At 41.0% G+C, this 26,276-nt stretch overlaps 1 protein-coding gene across 1 annotated transcript; it reads left to right on the top strand.

Annotated features, from left to right (window-relative positions):
- The first annotated feature begins 215 nt into the window (after window positions 1–215).
- Window positions 216–26,136, top strand: LOC115591168 (ras-related protein Rab-3A). The gene is made up of 5 exons (XM_030432917.1): window positions 216–314; window positions 14,385–14,609; window positions 19,765–19,883; window positions 20,747–20,871; window positions 22,092–26,136. Exons 2-5 carry the CDS (start codon window positions 14,385–14,387, stop codon window positions 22,280–22,282), a joined length of 660 nt encoding a protein of 219 aa, XP_030288777.1. The 5' UTR covers window positions 216–314; the 3' UTR covers window positions 22,283–26,136.
- Window positions 26,137–26,276: the final 140 nt, after the last annotated feature.

Raw genomic sequence — 26,276 nt, 5'->3', positions numbered from 1 at the left:
TCAATTTAATTTCTCAAGTTTACAAAGACATTGACTGTATTACATTAGCTCACAGTTTACATTTAAAGTAACACTGCCAGTGCCAATTGAAGTTAACATGTCGTATGCATTGGGATTTTACATACCTAAAGAGTCACCTGATTTCATTACAATTATCAGATTTATTTTCAGTTTCTTAAAAGTATGACGAATATTTACGCCTTTATTTTGGAATTCTTCGCCGGATGTGGTGTTTTACGATCAGTCTGACTTGACAGTGGTGTTTCTGCGGGTGCTGGACGAGGTGGATAGCAGCCGGATAGAAATTTATAAAGGTGGGATTTCTGTCTTTATTCATCTATTTCATAGAAACATATCCTTTATTTTAATGATCTGTTTCCTGTATTTATTGTCTCGGAGCGCTTGTGTTTAAAAACCAAGTGAAGGGTTTCAAATTTGCCTGGAGATGCCTGCGTTAGAACAGCTGTTTTCATTGTGAAAACCATAAACCGGTCGTGGCTGGATGAAATGCACGTTTATACGCGTTATCTGTGTGGATGGATGTGAGGGGTTGCTGCTGGTTCACCGCATGTCTGGCTTGACTCAGGGCCTGTCCTGCAGGAAAAGGCGTTTCACACCGTCCAATGGATGAAATCAGGAGAATGGCTTTAAATGGGTCTGAGGCAGGAACAATAGAGTCAAAATCAAACGTTTAAAATAAACCCAACGAGAGAAGTCAAGTATTATTTTCTGGCACGCATACAAACAAGCATCAATAATTTTCCTATAGTATCATATTTATTATTATTCTGAGATAACCTGAGGTCAACCATGGGCTGGATTACTGTCTGTATATTTGGATGATAAGAGGGAAATTATTGGAGCTTAACTCATTATACGTTGATCCATATGAAGGACTGTTGTGTTCCTGTAGTGGGGTAAAGCATTCAGTCCTAAACCAGTCAGGTCTCGATTAATATGCTGGTGTGTGTGTGTGTGTGTGTGCGCGTGCGTGTGCTCGCTTCACATGAATACTACCACTGCGCATTCTATGAATTCTAAAAATGATTTAAAAAAGAATATGTAAAAAAAAAAAAATGTAAAGATTATGAGCTGTATTGGGAGAAGGGGCTTGATGACATAAAATATCGTGATACTTCCTCTTTGGACACGATTGTTGGTGCACTGGTGCCAAATATCGATATTTTTATTAAAACTTGCGGCACATTGGAATGATGACTTTGCCTTTTAAGAGGGATGTTGTGGGTTTTCTGTTAGACAGATATCGAGATGTATCGTTAGATGATTGCATCGAAATGTATTTATTATCGCAAAATTGCTGTATTGTGATTCTATCGTTATCGTGGGCAACGTATCATGAACCGTATCATATCGTGGCTTGCTCTGTCATTCCTTCCCCTAACTGGGATTGTCCTATAGTAGTACTGCACATATAGAGGAGGATATATATATATACACCTCTAGTTCCTTAAGTATAGAAAACATGAATGGAAATCTGTTTTGGAATAAATTTGAGTTTATAGCCTCTAATTGATTCTATAGATGAAAGGGTTTGTGTGTGTGTGGGGGGGGGGGTGTGTGTGCGTGTGTGTGTGTGTGTGTGTCTGTGTGTGTGTGTGTGTGTGTGTGTGTGTGTGTGTGTGTGTGTGTCAGAGGACTAGCTAATGAGAGAGGCTGAACAGGCTTTCATCTACTTTCACCCACCGTTTTCAAAGCCTTACAGTATTAATCAGTTTAGAAAACGTAACACGTGCAAATCGCATCAGCAGTTTTGTTATCAGTACAACACAACAACACATGGAACTATGCAGATAATAGCTGCATGTACAGGGAGGCTAATGTTCCACTAATGATCAGAATAATAGCCCAGTCAGAATAAAAATGCCTCATGTATTCACCTCCACCAAGAGAGCCTGATCTGATTTGAATTCATTTTCAGTCAGATCGAGCGGAGTGGTGTGAACCTTCAATGATCAGTTTAATAGCAAAATGTTAGCGCCTGATAACCCTGTAAACGCTTGATCCAATTGGTTTTCTCTGGTTGGAATGATTATATTCTTTCTGCGATGGTAGCATTGCTTCCAGGAGGGACTGAAACATGGCGACAGAAAAACAGAACTGGTTCGGTTGTTGTCTGATACAACCTTTTTGTTGGAGAATTGAAAAGATTGTTGCTTAAACTGGCAATTGGCAAGTTTACTGCTTCAGCGTATCATAATGAAGTAAATGTTGATCGCACGATGTGGCGGATACAGAATAACAAAGCTCCATTATTCTTCTTCGTCCTCTTCTTTCCAGCTGATTAGACACCTCACAGTAGGCAGCGCCATTCTGCACATTTGGGAAAAAAAAGTTATATTCTGATTTAACACTTTGGGGCATGTAAACGGACATCCTATCAGATTACTTCATTGAGCGTCAATGTAAAGCATTAAAGTGGCACCAGACAATAATGTGGTTGCTGGTGCCGATGTTGCAAACAACACAGGTGACAAAGACAAAATGAAGACAAAATGATATAGTGATGGTGATGTTTATGGTTTCATTGTTCTACATCCATTACATTGTTCAATCAACATTTCTATTGCCAGTTCATGTTGGAATCTCTAATCAGATTGATTTCAGTTCAGACTGAAGAAATACTATCCATGTAACCACAGCGAATCGTCACTGTGGTGCTTCTGTTTTTGGCTTCACCTGCAGAGTTTCATGAGTTTGAACGAGCGTGAATGTGAGCTGCACTTCCTCTGCTAACAGGAAAATGTACTGGTGGTCAGACTGACGTATCTGCGAAAAACACATCTTGCATGTGTGACAGACACTGCTAAATCTGCTTCAGAAGAAAATGAAGATCTCTGAGAGGGAAACATGGACATTCTGGACAGTTATTGAACATGATAATACTTTATTAACAGCTTGAACTGGCCCTTTAGTGCTATATAAAAGCCTGCTATCACAGTATGGAAAACATGTAAGGACTAATAGACGAAAATTTACACCAGCTTTACATTTTCAACAATGTTTTTGAAAAAGAGTAGACAGGAATAAAAAACGGGAAGAATCACGTCAAATAAAGGGCAAAAATCGATGACGTATGACCACTCCACAAATAGACCAAACTGTCCTGGATTCACCTGCAGACTCGAGCATCAAACAGTATCTCCCACATCCCTGCTGCTGCCCTCCGTGCTTTCTGTTTGCTCTTGAGAAGAAAAAATAAAAGAAAGAAGAAAGAAAGAAGCTAAGATGCTATTTTTAGCCTCCCCTCCTCTCATCTGCATCCCCACGCTTCCTAGAGGAGGAGGCACGTGAGTGGAGGAAAAGGGGGAAAAATGCCGTCTCAGGCAACCTGGGAGCAGCTGCAAAGGATGACTGCTGCGTTAGTGAGGAGACATCTTCTCTGATGTATTTATTGTTCACACACAAAGCTGCTGGTTGAGCTGCTGGATAAACCCATGACAGGACGTTGGATCCATGTTAATGATTTTTGTAAAGCAATATGAGCAGTTTGAGTTTCAGTGGTCCCGTTTTAGCGTCCCACTTCGATGAAAAATCAAGTCTGTATCAGTGAAGGTTTGCCATTCTGGCACCAAAAACACTGAATACTATTTGTTTAGCGCAGGATGAGGAAAGCAGTAAGGAAACACGCTAACATCAGCAGTTTGCCGGTGGGGTCAGAGGTCAAATGGCTGCTGACTTCACCTTTAAACAACAGCACTAAACCCCCAAAACCATATTGATTGGCGCTTTACAAGCCCCTCGACCAGTGTAAACATTTTTACTGCAACGCATCAATTATCTCTGATTGCACCGTGCTTCATTAGATCTAAATATTTGATTTCCTGAGAAGTTTGGATGTGGATTCTTGGTTTTGGTCCTGGTCGTGATTCCGTTGGTGAAAATGTAATTTTCATGTTTCTTAGAACATTTTAGATATGTGAAAACCTTGTGTTCCCTCGCAGTCTGTTCACAGTTTGGAGTTTTTCTCCCTAACAGTGAATTTACACAAGAGTTTGCAGCCTCTTCGCAATGTTCAAGGAGTATTTTAGTCTTTAGTATTTATTGATGTAAAAGTCCAAAAAGGATACTCCACTATAAGTTACTTTCTGCATTGAAAATGTTCTTATGTAAAGGTACAGAAGTGTTGGCAACAAAATGTACTTACAGCAGCAAACTAACAGCTGTCATTATGCTTGATGGCCCCTTTCAGTGTTACATTATTGAATTATAATGTGAATTTATTAAAACATATTAAACATGTGTTAGAAATTCTAACACATATTTACTATACTAATAAACTACACATGTTCTTTTATGGAAAGAAGTCCTTTATAAATTGCAAGCTACATTTTAATTATGTGTAACAATGCTTTGTCCCTGTCAAAATAAATAAACAGATGTAACCTTTTCTTGTTTAGTGAACAATAAGTAGTGGAGTAAAAGTATTAAGGAGAATAAAATGGTAGATACAGTAAAAGTATCTCACTATTGTTAATGTCCAGTTCTTGACTAAATGTACTTTATTACTTTCCACCTCTGCCTCTTTGTTCTAATGATGAGAAGAACAAGCAACATTACCTTCACTGCTGTAATTTCGTAGAATCTCGCCTCATTTGATTTGCACAAATTTCAACCTGACTGACCTTTGACCTTTGAAACGCTCACTAATGTCCAGCCGATATGAGACAGAGTTTGGATTGAGTCCTCGATGAGGAGGTATTGATGCCGCCTTTTCAAGAAACCTTTATGTGGTTAAGCGTGTGAGCAGTAGAACAAAAGGGATGCTTCATCCCTCAGTGTGAGGATGTACAGTAGACTGGTGGTGAGGACAAGTGCTGCTAATGCTAATGTTAGCTTGTTTTACCATCTCATGTGAGATCTGCTTGATGTGGAAGTACAGGCCAGGGTACTTGACGAGTATCTCTACCATGTGCAATTTTTACCTTGCCAGTTTCAGTCAGACCGCTTTTTGATATGCTGCATTCAAGGGCTCCTCCACTGTCAGGCCCATTAACTTTTTGAGTTTGAAGTGCCATTAAATGTGCTTTTGGCTGTAAATTCCACTTAAATAGAGGCTGTGAAGAAGTAACTACTTTTGTTGCAGTTGATCTTTTGACACATCAAATAGATTGGACGCCCCAGCTGCTCGCAAGATATTCAGCTTAGCCAGTTCAATTGACTGACCCTCAAAGTCCAACAGTTAGTGCCGGAGGAAGTGCTCAGATCTTTTACTAGTTAATCTAGTGTAGTTCACACATATAATCACGATATCAGATGTTCATGGTTATCGAACCAAAAGAATAAATGATAGCGATATTCTTGCGGTCTATAGAAATTCAACTTGATTTTGTTTTGTCTGTGAGTTTTGAGAGCTTTGTTATTGGTGGTATACAGTCATAGTGGACAGCAGCTTACAGAGGAATGAATGGGGCTCCATCTCGGACACTGTTTTCAGATTTAAGGTGACGTCCTTGGTGGCAGCCAGCGTTTAGGCCCATTACTGCCACCTACTATGACAAAACGAGAATGGAAAGAATTATTTAAGAGGCATTGTATTATTTAGGCTGCATGATATTAACACAAGTGTCACATGACATTTTTCAGATATCATGGTTATTGTCAATACCAGTTATCTGCGACTCCCCTTACTGCCAGTATGACGGTGTGGAATGAGTGTTACAAGAAAAAGTACGCATTCAAAATTCCACTTGAGCAAAAGTACAAAAGCATGTGCAAAAAAAGTCAAATCAAAAGTAGAAGTAGTTACTCATTAATCCATATGGCTTTTTCAATATAATGCATATGATTTTATCGGATTAAAATGAAGGATGTGTTATTGTGAAGTCACTCCAGCTAGTGAAGGTGGAGCTCATTTTATGTCATTTAAATAATGCTGGTAGCTTGTGAGCTTCAATGACCTTATCAGTGATCCTCTTATAATAAATCATACTTTTTAAATATTTTTATTTGATATTGTTATATCCAAATCTGTAAAGTGATTAGTAACTAAACTTACAATATAAAAGTAGTGAGTAAGTAAAAAAGTGCAATATCTGCAGAAATATATAGAAATCTAAATACTGAAGTGAAGCACTTAGTTACATACTTGTGTAAGTACATACTTAGCACTTGGTATGTACTTAGTTACTCTCCACTTCTGAAAGACGTTATAAGGTTTCCAGATTTTGTTCTTTGAGTTTATGAATGTAGCTGATGTTAATTGATACCAATGCGATTATCCCCACCTCATTGAGAGGTGTGCGTTCAAGTGAAACTACGTTTTATGCTCCGAGTGTTTGTCTGAGGACGTGTCTGTCCATCGTCTCAGCAGGTGTCTCAGTAACTGTCTTAGAGCAGGAAGGTGTTTGGATGATCTGGGATCAGTTGAGGATTAGCAGTCAGTCTGCAGGAAGCCTCCCAACACTGATTAAATGAGCCTGACTAGCAGACTGCAGCAGCACTTAGCTCTGAATCAATCTGCCTCAGGAGGACATCAATCGCCTTTAGGTGACGGGTTTAGAGGCGAGCTTGATGATGTCATAGTCCAGGACAGAGACTCACAACTCTGAGTCATGATTGAATTAGGATTTTTAATAAACAACACGTACTCTGGTCAGAAAATCCAGGCAGAGAACTGAAGGTGTGAGCAGAAGGCTGTTTGTTTTTCCCCGTAGTTTCAGGGCTCTTTATCATTATGTGCAAACTATTATAAAAAGACAATCGTCAGTGCCTTATATAAGAAACAAGCTTGTTTCTGTTCGGTGACATCGAATGTTCTTAGTGACTCAACCTCGTGCACAGCCAAGTCGCCAGTCTGGATAAAATGTTGGCAGCATTTCTGCAAACCACTTCTACGCCCACATCTGTCATGCCTACTACACTGAAATGTCCACGTGTCAGATCACGCTCACATTACATGTTTATAACCTGACTTTCATATCAGGAGCTGGATTGTAGAGTTGCAGTGTGCAACCATGTGTCAATATTCGTGTGAAGCCACTGGGTATTTTTTTTTATGATGGAACACAGTGTTTATCGGCATTTATCGGAGTGACAGCACTGGATGTTTTTAGGAGACCTTGGGACAATTTTCAGCCGTGTTGGCGGCGACAAAAAGGAGATTTAGGATGAGAAGTTGGGACATCTCCAGGTGTGTTTGGGGTAACGAAACAGGTATTTTAAGCCAAAACATGATCTTTTCCTGACCTTAATCATTTTGTTCCTAAACCTAACCAAAGCATAAGCATAGCATTGTCACCAGTTAAAATTGAAAAGGAACCAGATAACCTTAAACATGGTTGTGGTTTGCCGAAACTTCCACTGCCAACATTTATTCTGGTGACCTAACTGTGAGTAAATTGTCATTTTTAGACCATTTAATGCCACTAATGCCTTTCAAAGAGCTCTTATTTCTCATTATTCAGATAATTGGAATGTCAGAAAAACTCACATTTAAAAATAGTGAAAATAGCATAAAACCACGCAAAGCAAAACAATAAATCAACTTGTGCCACCATGTAAAACTAGAAGAAACAGCAGTAACATCATTTGTCAGAGAGGTGGATTCATCATTTCTCTCTGCCTACAGAGGCCCAAATATTCAAGGCCTGCTCGTCCTCCTGCTCGTCCGTCTCCCCTTCCTCCCCCTCCATGGCAGAGGAGCCGAGTGTCCTCAGCATCTATTGTCGGTGACCATTTTGCCGACGTTGTCTGGGTCAAACTCTCAAGTCACGTCCCTGCTGTCAACCAGTCTCGTCTCTGCGTCCTGAGATGATTTTAATCTCTAAGTCAGTTTGTAGTGGCTGACATAGTGTCATATGAAATGTTCAGATATAATTTATCACCCTGTTGTAACCCTCGGAATCACTTTGACACGGAGGAAATACATATAACAGGAAATCTGAAAGTAGTCAATAGAAATCAATATTACCCGCAACAATTCACTGTTGTTACTTTAGTGTCAGGGCCTAACTCCATCACTCAGACGTACAAATGTCACACCTGAGAAGCAAATATAAAAAGATTTCAGGGATGTATTGAGAGATATCTGTCAAATGTCAAACTGAAAATAACAATGGTGGTTGTGATGATGAGGCCGTATTGATCTCTGCGGGGAAGCAGAGTCATGAGTAAGCACATTCAGCAGCCAAAAGGACACATGGACAGTGAGCTCAGAAGTAAGAAATGATACAGAGAAAATAAGGAAGAAAACTGTAATAAAAGAGCAATGTAATGCCTCTTTCCACTGAGACTTCCAAATGTATATATATATAAATTCACAGAGGGTGAGAATGTGCGTAGTGGTACACATCTTTGACACCATGCTAGAAAACTACTGGGATTACTTTTTAAACTCACACTCTGCCACAGAGCCCTGCAGTAATCCCCACAATGCCTGATTTAGTCCAAAATAGTGTTGTCGAGATACTGGAATTCACCAGATTCAAGACAATACCTTGAAAAATATTGATATTTGACACATGGGGAAAACTGGACATGACATTACGTGCATTTCACATTAGGTTTTACTGAAAAAATAAACAAAACAAGGCTGTAAAAGATAACAAAACTCGACTCAAAGACAGAACTGTTCTTTTTAAATGGCTCCTACTGGTGTTTCAACGTATTCAAACCTTCAAATATTCAGAATCAACATGTATCAAAAAAATCAGTAGTCCGGATACAGCCTGAGAGTGCTGGTCTTGGAGCTGCTGGTTCGAATCTTATGTGACGTTTTCACATCTCGATGTGTCCTCGAGCAAAACGCTGAAATCTGATGTCTACCTATATGAAGCGTGTAAAAAAGCAGATATGTATTCTGGAGGCCACCTGACCTGCAGATTCGTTCAAAGGCAGTTCACTATTGAGGCCAAACGAAAGCAGTGGTGGCGTCCTGCAGCCTGAACAACATTTGCATAATGAGAATTTGTTAATTACTTTGAGATTAAACACAGAGGCCTCAGTCTGTAAGCTCCTGTATCAAATTAGTGTTTAGTGAAGGTTAAGCCAACTCTCTCCTCGGCAGCTAATCTCTGAGACGCAGAGGAAAGGCTGCAGTAATCTCACCATGCCGTCACATAACAGCAGACACTCAGCAGCCTCCTGTGAAAGCCAGCACACGCCTGAGTGTGACAGTGTTTGACGAGATCCAGGCTGCCAACAGTGGCTGATCATGTTTAACCTCCTTTAGTTGCTGCCCCCACGTTTCATTTTAAGGTATCAAACCAGAACTTTGGTTCAGAACAAGTGCTCTTAATCCACATTTTATAACACATTCCTGTTGTGGGGTCATTTTCAGTCAGAAGTTTAATGTGAGGAAAAGGAAGGAGCAAGAGACGGACGATATGGTAATGACAGGAAAGATGCGACTCTTCCTGCAGTCACAATGTGGAGCAAAGATAATCCGAATGTTAAGAGGGAAAGTGAGCTCGAAACTGAGCGTAACAACTTGGCTTGAATGTCTGTTTCTAAGTTTAAAACTTGGTTTCCTAATGTGCCGTTGCTGCAACGCCGCTGACTCAGCTCGAAGAAACTCGTCGATAAAAAGCGCATGGGCAGAAATATCTGCCAAGCTGAGTGGACACTTTGGTAACACGAGTAGATACATTTTTAATAAGGCTGGCCAAAGACGAAATCCAACACCAAACCCCGACTGTGATCAAGTGTGAACTCAGTTCCAGCAGGTTTGCTTTAGTCGGAGGCAGAGGAACTGTCTTCGTCACATTTTCAGTTTTGGTTCACATTGACGGTCTACAGATGGTCTATTAGTCTAAACTTAACGTTATGTTATTGAAAGTATATTGTGTCATTTTTGCTAAATGTCCTTTAAAATCTTCCAATTTACTGAGACAAGAAAAGGCAGCAGATGAAAACATCTGTTCTGATTGGACCACTGAGAAAATTGAGACCCTCCTCAGGTTAATACAGGAAATACACATAAATGTCATACACCGTGTTTTCCCACGAAATTTCCTTTCGTTTAAGGTTTGGCTGGTGCTGTTGATCTTGTCAGTCTCCACCACTGTCAGCAGAATAATGGAATAAATGTTGGATTAATAGTGTTGAGTTGACAGACTTCAATTTATGTGAGGTAGGAAGTTGTTCTGGCAGCTTGCAGTGAGTCGACAACTTACTCAGACACTGTATGTTGTTTTAAACAAGTCACAAATGACATAATAGCATGTTCTCTGTTCATACCAAGAGAATTCACATGCATAATTAGTTTATATGTCTCTCGTGGTTCTGATGTTGTTGGGTATTGTCCCTCTTATGTTAGTTAAAGGTTATTTGGAAAAAGCAGCACTGAACCATGTTTTCTTTTACAGAATTCAGAGTCGCATAGTCACATAGAGTCATATAAATGTGGATCAGTTGCCTCTTTTAGGACCTTTGCTGTGCGTCTCCTTCATCCTGTGTTTGTTCTCAGCTCTTGTCATTGTAGTGGATTACGCTCTCTCACCCTCAGTGAGTCACACTGCAGTTCACTTCACTGCAGAGCATCCAGTCTCACATTCTCAGTCATCTCAGTTGAATGCCAGTCAAGTTCAGCAGCATCATTAGACCACAAGCTTGAAATGCTGACTCTTAATAACCCTTAATATTTATTGCAAATCATGCCGTCAAATGAAGTGCACGCAGCAGCTCCAGGCTGCAGATTCGTGAGGAATTGCTGACGTCAGAGACGGAGGGGAGCTCGTCATCAGCCAAATAGAAATCGACAACCGTGCTGCTGTTTGTTGGGATGTTCTCAAATTGGGAGCCTGGAGAAAAAAAAACCTCTTGAACCAAAATAGACCAAAAATGATGAAAATGATTTTTGTCTGATTTCTGGCTTCCGTCTTCTTTGTCACTTCCTGTTAAAACTCCACTTGCAGTGAAAAACATCAGTGTGCTGAGGAAGGGTCTGTGCGTCTTCATTATTTAGCATCTCTGTGTTCTGTGAGGTAACCTGAGAGGCCGGAGCTCTGAGGAGAGTGCAGTTGTTTTGTTTGTGCTATTCTCCCTGAGAGTTCTCGTGTTGCACTGCAGCCGAGTCGAGATAAGGGTCTAAATATAGAGCAGGGTGCTGGGACTCTGAGGCCTGTGGGCTCAAATCATTGTGCTCTCAAGAGTCAACAAGGTTTCTCACCCTTTTAGCCTTTGTAGCCCTGAACTCTTGCCGTCCAGGGGTAGCTAACGTGGTTACACACCAGCAACTGTGGCATGTTTCAGGTCAATCGCTTTTCTAGTGGCTGTATGTGAGGATGGTATCATTGCATAGTGTTGTAAAAATTTAGACCTTTCCATCTCTCTCGGCATACAAACCTATGGACGATTTGTTTAATTGTTTAATAATGATGGACTAATTTGTGACAGACTTGCATGGTCGTTCTCGAGTGCCACGTATCAGTGTCTCTCTCCACTCAAATAACAGAGAGCTAATGCTGCTAACGTTAGTTTAGAAATGGAGTTTGTTAACATAAACAACCTGCTACTAGCACAGCACAGAAGTTAAACAGAGCCCCTTTGAGGTACCAGTATGCCGTTTCAGAGCTTCTTGTTGGAGGGTTGAAAAGCCTTAGACTTCTTTTTGACATCAGATTATGGTTATTATCGGGGTCTATTCTGGTCCCATCCTCCAACTATATTTTTTCTGTTCCGTAGTTTTTGTGTTATCTTGCTGACAAACTAACAAACAAACAAACACACAAACAAATGGTCGTGGTTTCTGCACATGGGGGACACAGCCTGAATGTTGGGTGTTTTCCTCGTACTTCAGTAATTTAGTGTGGACAGAGTCAATGAAGTAAGCAGCATGTGGCTCTAACAGGTTTAATGACCGAAATTTCACTTGTCCTTTAGTCCAGTCTATAGTTAATGCAGAAATGGTGTTAAGTTGGCTAGCCTAGCTTCCAGCTGCTGTAGCTGCCCTCTATAATGGATTGTGTGTGGGCCACGTAATCTAAAGTTACCACTTGCATGTACAGTACTTACTTCTCTGTGGTGTCATTGTTGGTGTCAGACTACATCTCTCCATGACTGTATCTTCAGCTGAAGGCCAGAGACTCCTCTCATGAAGGTAAGCCTCAAAGATTTAGAACATTTATAGCTGTTTTTATTTAGTTTTTCCTGACCCATTCTATCAGTCAGCATCAAGTGGCATAAATTAAGTTGATGTCTGGCTCATTTAAAGTCCCACTTAAAAAAATCTATCTATATTCTACTGTACATTTGACCTTTCCTTCGTTCCAGCCATTTATTATGATATCATCCTTGACAAAGAGGTGTAATCTTGTATTTAATTTACCAACCACATAGATGCTTCCAAAAACAGTAAAAAGCAAGGTTATTTCACTGAAGCAAAGTGACTTTTTCAGTGAAATATCTATTATCGATTGAACATGAACACTGAGAGAAGCTTGGTATCAATCACTGGCTCACCGTTGGCTCAGTGGAAGAAACTACGTTGGATTTCTTGATGATTAAATGCTGCGAAACATGAAACTGTTATCATGTTTACTGAGGAGCCCCAAACAACACGTGTGATGCCACTGAAAAGCAGAATAACTCCACTTCACATGAGTTTTTAAGGCATATGGATAAGATAAGCTGTTCAAAACATTTTAGAACAGTAACTATTTTTAGCTTCAAACAGTTTAAGCTGTCAAGATCTTTGAGGGTTTAAATCTATTGTCTAGCTACTGATGTAAAAATCACGTCCAGCTGGTGAATATCAAACTGCAAACTAACTTAACTAACTTAAATCTGCAGCAGCTTCTGCTTTGAATTATTCCTCACGCATCCCCCGCTGATTGTGACTGATTAAGCAATTTGTCTCCAATGCCAAGAAAAAACTCCTGGTTTCCTGGTTTCCTCTGGCTTTGTAATGTGCTGCTTTGATTAATCACCATGAAGCAAATGTGCAGTGGTTAAGGCTGACTAGTTAATCACTATCATCTGTTATGCTGACTGTAACAGATGCTGACAGACTCCCATCTTTTGTCTAAACACTCATTAAATGTGCGACTTTTTCTGGATGAAAAAGCGTCTCCGCTGTTTTCTTCTCTGGGTTTCTTGAATTTAATTTCATTACAGTGTGTTTCTCGCTTATGATTTTAAAGGAGACAGTCATTAATTTGAAATAGGGCAGGCTGCCTGTTCTAACATCCAGGACACATTCACATTCTGTCCACGCCTTGGAGGTCAGATGTGCCTGCATCTAAATCAGCAAGAGTTTTTTTTTTATCATCTATCTGATTATTTGCCTCAATTAATCTATTTATCATTTCATAAAATGTTGTGAAAAACATCTGCTATAATTTCTTACAGCCCAAGAGCAAATATATTCAAATTACTATCATCCTTGACAAAGAAAAACAACACATCATCACAAAGACAATTCTCCTTTAAAGAAAATGACATTTACTTAATATTCAAACTAATATATACCTAATATATATAATATGCACTGTATGGGGGATTTTTCCTTAATAAAACAGATGTATAGCATAGATATGAGCAATAATCTTGCCCTGAAAGAGTGTTAATAAAGCGTTGATCAAACAGAAAATTATAATTTGTTCTTTCAGGAAAGGTCACTGTCATCTATTTTTAAAGCACTGCCACCAGAGCTATGGAGGGAGGGGTGTGAGATCCTCTGTGATCTTGACCCTCATCATCACTTACATGCATACACACAAATCACAGTACAAAGCCATTCTGCTTCAATTCAAATTGTGCTGAACAATTTCTTTTTTGTGTGTTTTATGTTAATGTGTTACATGGGGATAAAACGTCACAAGAATCCTGTTTCAGACAGTAACAACAACAGTGTGCTCACATTACACATTTTGTCTCCATGACATGTCTTCTTTCAGACTCGTGGAAAGAAAACATAAGTGGACATCGACTTTGTATATAAGAGGGACGCAGACTCTGTGTCTAAGGGGGACGTAGCCTCTGTACATGGAGGGACACAGCCTCTGTATATAAGGGGGACACAGCCTCTGTATATAAGGGGGGCACAGCCTCTGTACATGAGGGGATGTAGCCTCTGTATATAAGGGGGACACAGCCTCTGTATATAAGGGGGACACAGCCTCTGTATATAAGGGGGGCACAGCCTCTGTACATGAGGGGATGTAGCCTCTGTATATAAGGGGGACACAGCCTCTGTATATAAGGGGGATGTAGCCTCTGTACATGAGGGGATGTAGCCTCTGTATATAAGGGGGGCACAGCCTCTGTACATGGGGGGACATAGCCTTTGTATATAAGGGGACGTAGCCTCTGTATATAAGGGGGATGCAGTCTCTGTGTCTATGGGCGACGTAGCAAGATGTGTATAGTCACAGCGGCCATCTTATTAATGCTTTTCTTGTTTTCTCCCTCCTCTCTGTCCACAGATGGCCTCAGCAACAGCGACCTATGGGCAGAAGGAGTCTTCGGACCAAAACTTTGACTATATGTTCAAGATCCTCATCATTGGCAACAGCAGCGTGGGCAAAACGTCCTTCTTGTTCCGCTACGCCGACGACTCCTTCACACCAGCCTTTGTCAGTACGGTGGGCATCGACTTCAAGGTGAAGACCATCTACAGGAATGACAAGAGGATCAAATTACAGATCTGGGTAAGAGATCCGGAGATGTGTTGAGTTTCCTGCAAGGAGGGAAATTAAACTCTGAAGATCTATAAACAAACCAAACATCCTTCTTTTTCTCCCATAACACCACAACCTGCAGCTGGTCAACGGGGTCTCATACAGCTGCATTGTGGGTCATGTGTGTCCAACTTTTTTCCTCTCCTTCCACCATGTTCCAAGTGCATTTGTTTTGTCTTTCTTCTGCAAACTACTTGGATGAATCTGTTTGAAGATCTGTCCTGAGTGGTCACAAGTGGACTGCTCTACGTACATCTGTGAATGCCCCCATTTAGGGCGCATGAAAGATCCGACCGCTCTTTCTCCTCTTTTAGTAACTGATGTCCTCTGTGAGACAAGTCAACATGATGTCTGTTTTACCTGATCTAACCACTGAACTCATAACTACAATATCTCCAGCGTCCCTTAGAGAGCGCCAATTTAGAGAGTTGTGAAACATTGCGAAACATTTACAACAAATTCTATGTCATTCATGCCGTCTTGTCAATTCAAGTTAGGTTTTTGTGTTCAGAGAAACTAGAAACTTTGTGAAATGCGGTCTATGACAAATTCTTATTTATTTGGTCCTCTTACTTAAATTTGGGGATTTTATACATAAATATGTTTTCTTCTTTGTGTAAAAACATTGCAACTATTTGTTCCAGCGATGTACATGTTTGTTTGCATGTGTTACCCGTTCTGAGTCCTGGGTCACCAGACATTAGTGTGGCTAACACCTTTCTGACACCTTTCTGAATCCACAAATGCAACATTTACACAGCAGTTGGTCAGATGTGTGGAGATGAAAACGTAAGAATCCAGCCTCTCTTTTTTCATTATTTACACCACTGTTTCTGTTAGTTTTCGTGTCAACAGCTTGCTGTAGCACTATGAAAACCTTTCAGGGAGGATTGTCCTAAAATGTGTGCCATTATTCCCATACAGTTTTTAAACAGATGTTGCATCTCCTCCGTCTCTATGACAGTTGGCTTTTCACCCCGCCTTGTTGTGTGTCAGTTTATGAAGAATCTTTATTTTATCACATAGTCACACAGTGTACAGCTGAGTGAAACTGGATCTCTGCAAGTAACCCATCTCAGAGGAGAGGCCAACATACTGTACAGCGCCCAGGGACCAGCTCCATATCGTAGCCAGTGCCTTGGTGAAGTGCACTGACCGGAGAATTCAGCTATTACACATGGATGTTTTGATGGTGGGGGAGATCCCAAGCCCACCCAAAACTCCACACAGAAAGGGTTGCAGGCGCAGAGCCTTCTTGCTGTGAGGCAACCGTGCGCCATCATAGTGTCAGCAGCAACAAACACTTTTGCTCATGGTGGTTTGTTTTGAGCCTCGATACCAGAGGTACATCTGAAGGCTGTTTAAAAGGCTGGTAAGCTGGATACTCATGAAAGAGAGAGACAATGCTAAATCATTGTGATTCTGACTTGAACCTTTGAGACAAAGCCTGAATGTGAGTCACATGTTATTAATGAGACCTAATAATACAGCAAATAATATTTCCTAAGACGTTTCGTAAAATGTTCAACGGTTCTTGTTCGTTGTGAGACTCTGCCCTGTGGTGCCGTTTTATTATGCAAACTGTCCTCAGATGGCGCTTTGCTCTGTACAGCCTGCTCGTCCAGCTCACCCCTGGAGTAGAACATGGTAAACAATAAAGACAATGACAGGGTTGCAAAACACAACACAGGTTGGTGTCTTTTCAGAAGTAACCACAATCACAAAGCAGAGACAAGCTGTAGGGCTCAAGCTCCCTGAGCTGCAGGAAACTGGTGGTTTAGTATCACAGTGTTGATCATGACACCTTTTTTTTACCTTGACTACACGTTCTGCCGCCGACAGAGCTGTGATTGTGAGCAGGGCAGTGTGTGTGTGCGTGTGCATGTGTGTGTGTGCGTATGGTTGTCGCTGTTGTCAGCCTTTGCCAGGTCTTGCCTCTAGTAAGGAAGACTCGATTGGCCAATCAGAGCATGAGAAACAGATGACTGGGTGCTGCTCTCCCCTCCCCCATTACTACACATCTCCCCGAGTATCCATCCCTTACATCCTCTGCACACGTGTACACACACTCGCTCACACACACACATACACAAACACACATGAAATCCCCATCCCCCATCTCTCAGCAGTTCTCTCAGCTGACGGTAAAATGAAAATGGTCAACATACAGAATGTATATTTATTTCACAGTGTGCAGTTAATCCCATTTACATAGATTCATGCTTATGTTCTGAGTCATTTGAACATAATCTCACTTGAATGGGGCACCCTTTCATTATGCTGAATACTATAACGGCTACATTCATAGTGTCAGCACCCATGGGTGTAGTTAGGGTTGTAACTGCTATTTCCTCCTTTGTGAAAACATCGGCTGAAAAAATGCTTTCGGAAACATATTTTTAGTGTAATGATTTAACGATAAGATGTGATATGGTATTGTTTGATGTCGTCTGTCTGCCTTAGTGTTTCCTGTTTCAAAACGCCCCAATAGCCAAAACTAAACCCGCCCAACCTGCGGTATCTCACCCATCAGCGGGAGGTTTTATTGGTCTGATACAGCACTGTGCATTCCGTTTATTGGAGGCTTTCTACCTTTTATACAAGATGGAATACCTCAGCCCTTTTCTCTGTTTTATTAATCTTAATTGTTGAGGAATTGTAGCAGTCTAGCCTAATGAGACAGAATCACTTCCCATATCTCACCTTTTGACACCAGTAGATAGCACCACATAGCATTTGTATAGACCGATTATTGGGACTCATATAAGGCATTTTTATGATTACTAACATTGGTGTTTTTTTTTTAAATATCTGATTGCCGATTAGATAAAATATATATATTTATATATGTATAATGATTAATCAAAATTAATAAGCAAAATGTTCTAGCTAAAGTTATCAAATAAATGAAGTGGAGTGAAGGTATAAAGTAGCGGAAAATGGAAATACTCGAGCAAAGTACCTTGAAATTGTACTTAAGTACAGGACTTAAGTAAACTGTATGTGGGCAATTTCCATCACTGCTTAATCCCCATTTTGAGACTAAGAATTTTAAGTTTCCTGTAAATGTTCCAATTATCAGTCTCCTGAATTGTTAATATTCAGCCCTGAAATAGCCATATCGGTCGACCCCTATTATAGAAAAAACACAAACTTTGTCATGTCTTTACAGGCAAGTTTTTCTGCTCCTTGGTTTTCCTTTTTGTTCCCTCCACCGTCCATGCAGTCGCCACTTCACTTTGTTCCCCACATCACATAGCCTCGTGGTGTCTTGGTTTTGACTCGTGTACCTTTGAATTAAATCAGACTTTCTTCAGTGTACTTGTGAGTCTAGGAAGCAGGGAAACCAACGAACGAGTGTTTATTTGAAGAGAAAGCTCTTATAGTCTTTAACAAAAACACACAGAATGTTCCTGTAGTCTAGCACAGACACAAGAGTTATAGCAAATAGAAGATTATCCTGGTTCACCTCTGTTACACAATCAAAAGTAAGGAGAAACTGTTCAATAATAACTTTGATAATAACAGATATTTTTCCCTCAGTGACTTTTCCTCCCTGCTTTTTTCGCACATCCATATCAAAGTTAATCAATCTGCTCACAAGCCAGGGGCTCATCTAAAATGTTCACAGTTTAAACTGTTTTCAGGGCTCTTGGTGAAAGATGAGTACTCGAGTGAGTTCATTATGTAACACCACTCGGTGCTACCTACACGGACATTTGAGGTATAGAGCTGCAGCTCCTGAGCGTCCTGCAGCACACTGAGTGGATGAGCAGGACATAAACTGCAGAACATTAGAACCAACAATATGGAGCTGCAGCTCCCTAAATATAGATGTCATACAATATTCTTGTGACCTGAGGAGGATCATGTGTGATTGAGTGAATAGACACATTGATGAATCCAAGAGGAGAGAAACTGAGCAGAATGTGTTGTATGTGTACACATTTATGGACTCTCTGTGTCAGGGATTGTACACTGAAGGCCAATGGTTAAGTCGCTGAAGCATTCAAAGGAAGCATATGAATACTTTATAGACGGTTTATAACTCATTATTATCCCTCTAATGTTGCCGTAATATTTATGTGATCATTCAGCAGGGATTCTGGTCATGAAAATACACCTACAGTTAAAGCCACCTCAGTAACAAAACATTTTCGAAGCGACATGACTACAGATACAGAGCCCCCTTTAAACAGTAAAAAAATCACCTTATACTTACACCTGGTTACCTCCACCAGACTTTGCAGTTGTTGTCAAGTGTTGAAGTTGGATCATGAGCTGCTCAGCTCAGAGAGAGACGCAGGACGTTGGGAAACAGAAACACCAGGCTTCAGTTCCCTGAGCATTCATTAGACTTAAACTCTGAAATTCAACCTCGGCTTTTGTGTCAAAGGAGAGAGAGGGAAGGAGGAAGAGGCAGAGCTCTCAGCGAGTTGATGACATATAACCTGCTGGCGGAAAACAGGAGAGGCCTTTTGAAGCTCTTGAATATTTGAGTCATTTCTAAAATAACTTTCGGAATCTTTTGTACCTTAAACAAACTCCAGGCATCACATAAACACAGATACAAACAGGTTATTACCACAATCTGTGTACTTCGGCAAACTGCTCTGACTTCAAAGCTTTTAATTTGTAATTTCCTACTCTCACGGGGTCTTTGTTCCATTTTTTGTTTTTTGTTTGTGCTCTTAATGTTTTATTAGGACAGTGAATTATTAATGCAGGATAGAAGATTGGTGCACACGACACGCACAGCTGAGTGGTGATGGGCTGTAAACCAATTTGGACTCGGGTCTCTGAAGACAAAACCAGGCTGGTTAAAAGTAGAGAATGTTTTCAACGACATCAAATTTATGTACCTCTTTTATTTGTATTTTCCTGATGCCTTTTGCTTCAAAGTTAGAAACACAAAATAGGTTTATTTTGATAGAATGAAATTGTCAGATTTGCAAAGCGTTTGCTAAAAAAACCCCACTTCTTCTGCCAAATGTCTGACATGTGTGAAATGAGGACAAATGACCAGTTAGACTGTCTGCAGACCTGAAAGTTTGTTTTCCATCTAACCTGTAATGAGTTCATAAAAACATCTCTAACTGCTGCTGTTCCTCTTTTGCAATTCCAGGACACGGCGGGTCAGGAACGTTACCGCACCATCACCACGGCCTACTACCGAGGAGCCATGGGCTTCATCCTCATGTACGACATCACCAACGAGGAGTCATTCAACGCTGTCCAGGACTGGTATGTGATTGGCTCAGAGGTGTGTGAGAGGGGGCGCTGCGTGGATGATGGATCAGGTGGTGTCTTGATAATGGGCACGGGACTGGAAATAGATGTCGAGATATTGTAGATTGATGATCCAGTTCGGGTTTCTGTTCGTATTTTTTTATCTGTGGCTGCAGAGGAACCGGATGCTGCGCCGATCATTATCTTTATCCTTTTCGTTTCCTGTCGGTGTCATTTCTCTGCTCTAAAGTTACTCCCATTGTCCTTCAAGAAAAAGTTTATCCTATTTCATTTTTCCCCACATTAATACCAAATGTCAAAGTCCAAGTTTCATTTTCATTGGTCCTTCATCCTTTTTCTTGTCATCAGACTGGACACACCTCTTGTTTTTAGGTCCAATGTGGCTGGACAAAACCAAAAGTCTTGTTCACTGTAGAAACTGTAACAACACTTGTGGGGGTTTTTGCATCTTCGAAAAATAACGTTCAGTTAGACAAGACAAATTCACTAATAAGCAGTGGTAGAGGTGCTACTCAAATCGTGATTTCACTCAGTGGCTAAGTTGCATTGTGGGTAATGTAGGTGCCAGGTTTTGAGAAGGATGAAGAATGCATGGAATAAATAAAGGGAATATTTCTGGTTCTGCTGTAAATTGTCCAACATGAGCCCAACAGTGTTAGAGGAGTGCAGTGTCAGACCAGCGGACTGCAACACTCCAGCGGCTGTTCTGGGCTGAAAACTACAACAGAAAAAGTCTTTATATTCTGATTGGGAGTCATGTGAGAGCAATGATTCAGACTCCAGGACACGTTCAGCTGCAGTGTGATCAGTGTGTCCTCTGAGTTGCCTCTCTGACTGCTGGGTGTGTTGGTTTGCAGGTCGACTCAGATCAAGACGTACTCGTGGGACAACGCCCAGGTGCTGCTGGTAGGAAACAAGTGCGACATGGATGATGAGCGAGTGGTGAGCGGAGACAGAGGCCGGCAGCTGTCTGAGCACCTCGGTGAGTTCATGGTGTACGTGCGCACACACACACACACACACACACACACACACACACACACACACACACACACACACACACACACTTCATATCTATGACTCACTGTTGGGTACACAGACCTGAAGTTACTCAATGAATACATAGATTTCACCCAAAGTCTTTAAAGGAACAGTTCACCCCAAAATGAAATCGATGAAGACAAGAAGGTTGTTGTTTTTTTAGCTAAAGGTCAGGTTAAGATAAAACATTTGAAATTATAAAAATGTTTCATGACCTAGTTACTTGATATGATCTACAGACATCGTGAGCAGTTTCATATAGTTACTACTTTCTTTCCACTGAAGAGCGAGATGTAAATATCACACAGGAACTCCTGTTTGTTTTCAAGCTGACCAAAAAGTATAAAAAAGGTCCAGTAGATGCAGCGTAATCCTTTGGAAAATCTCTGACCGTCGATTTACGTCCACTTAAAGTGCTCGCAGGCTGAGGTTGTTATTCTTGGTGTCTGACAACAGCACCAAAACGATTCTTAGAGATTTAGACCTTTGGAACCAGAAGTCTCGCTCTGTTGTCTTGCGAGTTGACTCATCTCAGTTGTTGCCTCGTCTTGATTGTCAAAAGCAGTTCATTATTCACCCACGGCTTGGAAATAAATTCTTGCTTGCAGTTCCTCTAGGCAAATGTCAAACTCCTCTCTTGAACTCTGACTCATGTTTCCACTGTCGTCTTCCTGCGGCAACCCAGCTCTCGTAATATTTCTTCGTAAGATTTCTCTTTGAGCGAGACTTGGTGTTTTCTGGTTTCTCGGAATCTCTTTATTTAACAAAAGGCCTCTCTGTAGGCATTGTTTCCGTAAAGTTTTCAGACTCTTACAATAACAAGCTCAGCCTGTCAGTTGCAAAAAACTTAACTTTGACTGTCGGAGCCCCCAAGGTTTACATCGTGGCCACTGCAGTCTTGTCGCAGCCGCTTCACTTCTAAAAGCTTCCTCCTTGGCTGAGCTGTGACTCAAGATACCTTAGTTGGGTGCTGATTTCTGGAAAGAGACATCGCTGTTGGGCTTTTCAATTTTTGGAAGTTTTAAGCACCACATGCAAGGTGCCATTTAGCTCTATTATATTATTAATATCTACACAGATAAATAGCGCAACAGGAAAAACGTGTTTATGACACATATTTGAGATGAACTGAGCCTCTCTCCTGCCCTTTTCCCTTTCAAGGTTTTGAGTTCTTCGAGGCCAGCGCCAAGGACAACATCAATGTGAAGCAGACCTTCGAGCGCCTGGTCGACATCATCTGTGAAAAGATGTCTGAGAGCCTGGACGCTGGAGATCCCGCCGTCACGGGGGCCAAACAGGGGCCCCAGCTGACAGAGCAGCCTGCTCCTCCTCACCAGGACTGTGCATGTTAAAGCTGACTACAGCCCCGTTTCTTCCCTACTCCCTCCTCAACCTCCTCCTCCTCCCTCCTCTTCCTCTAGCTGGACCCCAGGGCCTCGGGTCCATACTCCATCACCCTTCTCACTCACTTTCCTGCTTCTTTCTGTAACCTAGTAAGGATCGCTAGCTGCGGCTCTCAAGAACCAGGCTGAAAAGTGTCTGAAATCCTCAGAGGTGTTCGTGGAACGGTGCTCGAGGTGTTTGCTTCTGGGTCCTCCTCATAAAGGAGCTAAAAGGTGTCAGTTTTTGTGATCAGCGCGGGTGTTGGTCTGATGCCAAAGCAAGTTCAATCAAACTGTGTTTCAGACTCTTTGCAGCACCGGTTCTTGAAGGTTCCCCACCCTTCTTCAGTTGTCTCCCTGTTCCTCGGTGTGGTTTTAAAAGAAGGATTTGACGGCGTCCGTCCTCAGAGTGCCATTTAAATCCTTCCGATGTTTACAGTACTTTGTTTAAATGTCTTGAAAAGATGTCAGCCTCGGATTTAGTGAAGGCCACAGTGGAGTAAATGAGGGAGGGCTGATCCAGCTGAAAACTGCTCTGTACTGATGCGTTACGTTTGATTCTACACAGAAGCGTTCTGTGTTTCAGTTGTCTCGCCTGGCATCCATACATGGATATGTCAGGTATTAGCAGGTATTTTGTTTTCATTATTCATCTGAGCCTTTTTCGTTTGGCCTTTTTTATGTTTTTACATTTCTTTGATTTTGTATTCTGGTGCCCCCTTTTATTCTTTCCATGCATTAAAACACCAGGTGGGAGAAAAATATGAACAAGATAGAGCTAGGTTAAAAAACATAGCAAAAAATAAAGAGACGCATTTTATTTAATTATATTTATTTCAGATGTACATATAAATGTTGTGCAATATATATATATATAATATCTACAGGTATGCATTTCTGGAAATGAATTTTAAAAGGAATGAAGTTCTATGAGGATAGTATCAAATATAGAAGATCTGTGGTGTCGGGTTTGTTTGGGTGATGTGTGGCAGCTCCTCCGTGAGTTGTTTCTTTTCCCGCTCGGTTTGGTCTCATGCTGCTTCAAACTTTCTCCACCGACAAAAAATATTCAGCGGAGCCATTTGAATCTGAAATGCGAGTTGGGAAATTCCCAACATGTTTATCATCCTCCCAATCCACTCAGTGTGACTCCCAACACTATTACTAATAAAGGGATACACTCTGAGCTGCATCATACGTGTTGTTTAAAGCCAGACAGTGACTGTAGTGATTTGAGTCCCTCCAAAGTCTTATGGTGGCAAGTGTTTTGATGCTTTTGCCTCAAGATGTTATTGTCCCTGCTGTCACTGAGAGACAGTGTTAAAAAATTAAAGGATATCTGAAAAGCATTTTTGGGCAACACAGCTGTGCAGTTGTGCTCGCTGCCAACGCTGCATAATGACATCACAGTCTTTGTCTGATGGCTGACAGACTTGGAGGCGGCAAACATTTAGTCGGATAATCACAGCTGCTTTATCAAATATAAAACAATAATCACTCAGAACAATTCGACATTCTCTAGCACATGATTGAACGGGTTTGGAGGATGCGAGCAATGTTGTTTTGTTTCGATAGTCTTTATGGTATTTTGCCTTTATCGGATTGTTTGAGAGGAAACATCAAGGGAGAAATCTGACACTCAGTACATGTCACGCGGCAGAAATCTTCGCTTGGTCATCACATCACTGAAACTACTGGTAGTGTCTTAATGAGTCACCACAATCAAGTTTGATTGACAGGAATACACAGTACGCTGCCCTACAAAGCCTAACCACAGTTACTACTCTATGAAATTTAGGAAGGGGCTTCAGTTGTTTAATTTTTTTTTTAGAGCAATGGTTATGTTCCTGTTAAGTATGTGTTATTTGGGTAATGTTCTTGTCTTAAAATCATGATCAATGATTTGACATGTGAAAAAAAATGACAGCATTCTTTGACCTGAAAAAAAAATATAGGTTGTGCAACGATAAACTGTAGTTACTACAATCGTCTTCTTGTCTTCTTCCTGAGCACATCTTCTTTCTTAACACATCATTCAAGCCATCCTTGTGTATAATTTTGTGCCGTGTGACGCACAACCCCAGAAAACTCAAGGCAGAGCGCAGTACCTACACTTACTGTGGTCTGTCATGGTTTTTGATTGGATTTTTGTTTTTACTGCCATTTTTACATCCCTTTTTCTCCAAGATAGAGCAAGTTTGAACCTAATGTCCAAAGATATTTTAAACATTTAAAAGTTCTATTTTAGTCATAAAACTCATTTGGACACTGGAGTTCCTGCGCTTCGGCCTCGTAGTATCAGCAGTATTCGCGATACAGAGATAAAACACACATTTCTTTAACAGTAGCTGTGTCACACAGCTTTCAAACAGCTGGTCAGATGTTTTTTTTTAAAGTAGATCGCACTGAAACAGACTGTACCTAGGATCAGACATGTGATGTGTTTGCAGTTCACATCAGTTTAAATGCATTACTTTGAAACATGTTGAAGAGACAGGACTACAGAACCATTTATGCGCTCAGCAATTTAACGTTTCCTCGCCCACAGTGAGACCTCTTCAGAATCAGTATTACAGAGTCTGCTTGTATATTTGTGTGTAATGTTCTCCACACTGCTCACTGTTCAGGTGAAGTACGGACGGCACTGTTTAAAGTCAAACAAGCATCAAACAGCTGGAGGCTGTTCACAAGCCCGGTTGCTGCTGAGTTCTGCGAGTCCACGCGGGAATTAAATGTTCTGTTCTGAGGTTTTATTGGTTCCAAGAATGCTGTGTAACCTCACCACGTATCTGCTAACAGCTGCTCCAAGTCTGCATAGCATCACCCCCCTCTGGGATTGCCGGTAATTCCTTTGTTTGGCTTCATCAAAGATTGCCAGAGAAGCAGCTCTGTTTTTACTCCCAGAAGAAACAGTGTGTTAAAACAGGTGCTGCGTGTCGGACTGAAGTGAAGTCTGGCCAAATTCCGAATACTTTTGTGTCACTTTTTATTTCAGGATGGCTTTTCTTTCCAGTTAGAGCAGACATGGATGGATGGCGATTGAGAAGGCAAAGCACCATAAAGATCATTGCGATCGAAACCTTTCACCTTTCACCTTTTGAACCTGAATCAGAAAAGCATTTATCCTAACCGTCAAGAAGTGTAGCATTCAAACAATCAATCCCGGATGAGCCGCTGACTATTAGAGCTTGAGAAAAATGCGGCCCGAGTCAAAGTGTGGCGACCTCATCAGACAGGAAGTGATGATCACAACAAACCTCTGTTTTCGATCCTGCGTATATTTTACTTCTTACTGGTTGTGACTGTTTCTTTTCCGGTAAAAAAAAATCCAAACTTTTAAAACTGTTCTCCTTTCTAATATGTCTTCCTCTCTATATAAACCAGATCTGTAAATACTGTACCTTTTGAGTCATATGTGTGGATTGTGTTGTATCGACTCAGGCTTGCAACAAAGAAAAAAAAAAAATCAAGGGGGAAAAAAGAGGAGAAAAAGTCAACACTAGCAGTAAAAACCTGAAAAACCCCAGAAGAGCCATGTTGTACTGTATCTGCATTCATTTCTAGGCCTGCTCGTGAATGAATGTGTCACTCTGTTACAAAGCAATACACACTACAGCATCTACACGAAAAACAAACGCCATCAAGCTTGGTAGAGGTTGCCGACTTTAGATCTTCTACTAGCACGCAGAAACGTGTACTTTATTTGGTCTCGTATCACTGCCTCTTCAAATCCTCCTCCGTTTGGGCCATCAAGATGAGAGAATATGCTGTGGATGTTTTTATCTGTACTTTGTGGTAAAACAATAAAAAGTTACTAACAATCAGTTGATTCTTGTTTTTGAAGATTTTGTACGGTTGGGGGTGAGATAGTACATTAACTCCACTACAGCGCTTTTGGGGCCAATTTTTGATGTTCTGCTTCTTTATACTTCCACTGACTTTTTACTCGCACCAAACATATCTC

Source organism: Sparus aurata, chromosome 11 (assembly GCF_900880675.1).
Source record: "Sparus aurata chromosome 11, fSpaAur1.1, whole genome shotgun sequence".
In the NCBI taxonomy this organism is placed as follows: domain Eukaryota; kingdom Metazoa; phylum Chordata; class Actinopteri; order Spariformes; family Sparidae; genus Sparus; species Sparus aurata.
This window is presented reverse-complemented; position numbering and strand designations above follow the sequence as displayed.

Bases quoted from the DNA above. Each gene is read 5' to 3' on its own strand.
- LOC115591168 (XM_030432917.1), top strand. From the start codon at position 14,385: ATGGCCTCAGCAACAGCGACCTATGGGCAGAAGGAGTCTTCGGACCAA. The intron at 14,610-19,764 runs GTAAGAGATCCG...TTGCAATTCCAG, and splicing joins GGATCAAATTACAGATCTGG to GACACGGCGGGTCAGGAACG. The intron at 20,872-22,091 runs GTGAGTTCATGG...TTCCCTTTCAAG, and splicing joins GCAGCTGTCTGAGCACCTCG to GTTTTGAGTTCTTCGAGGCC.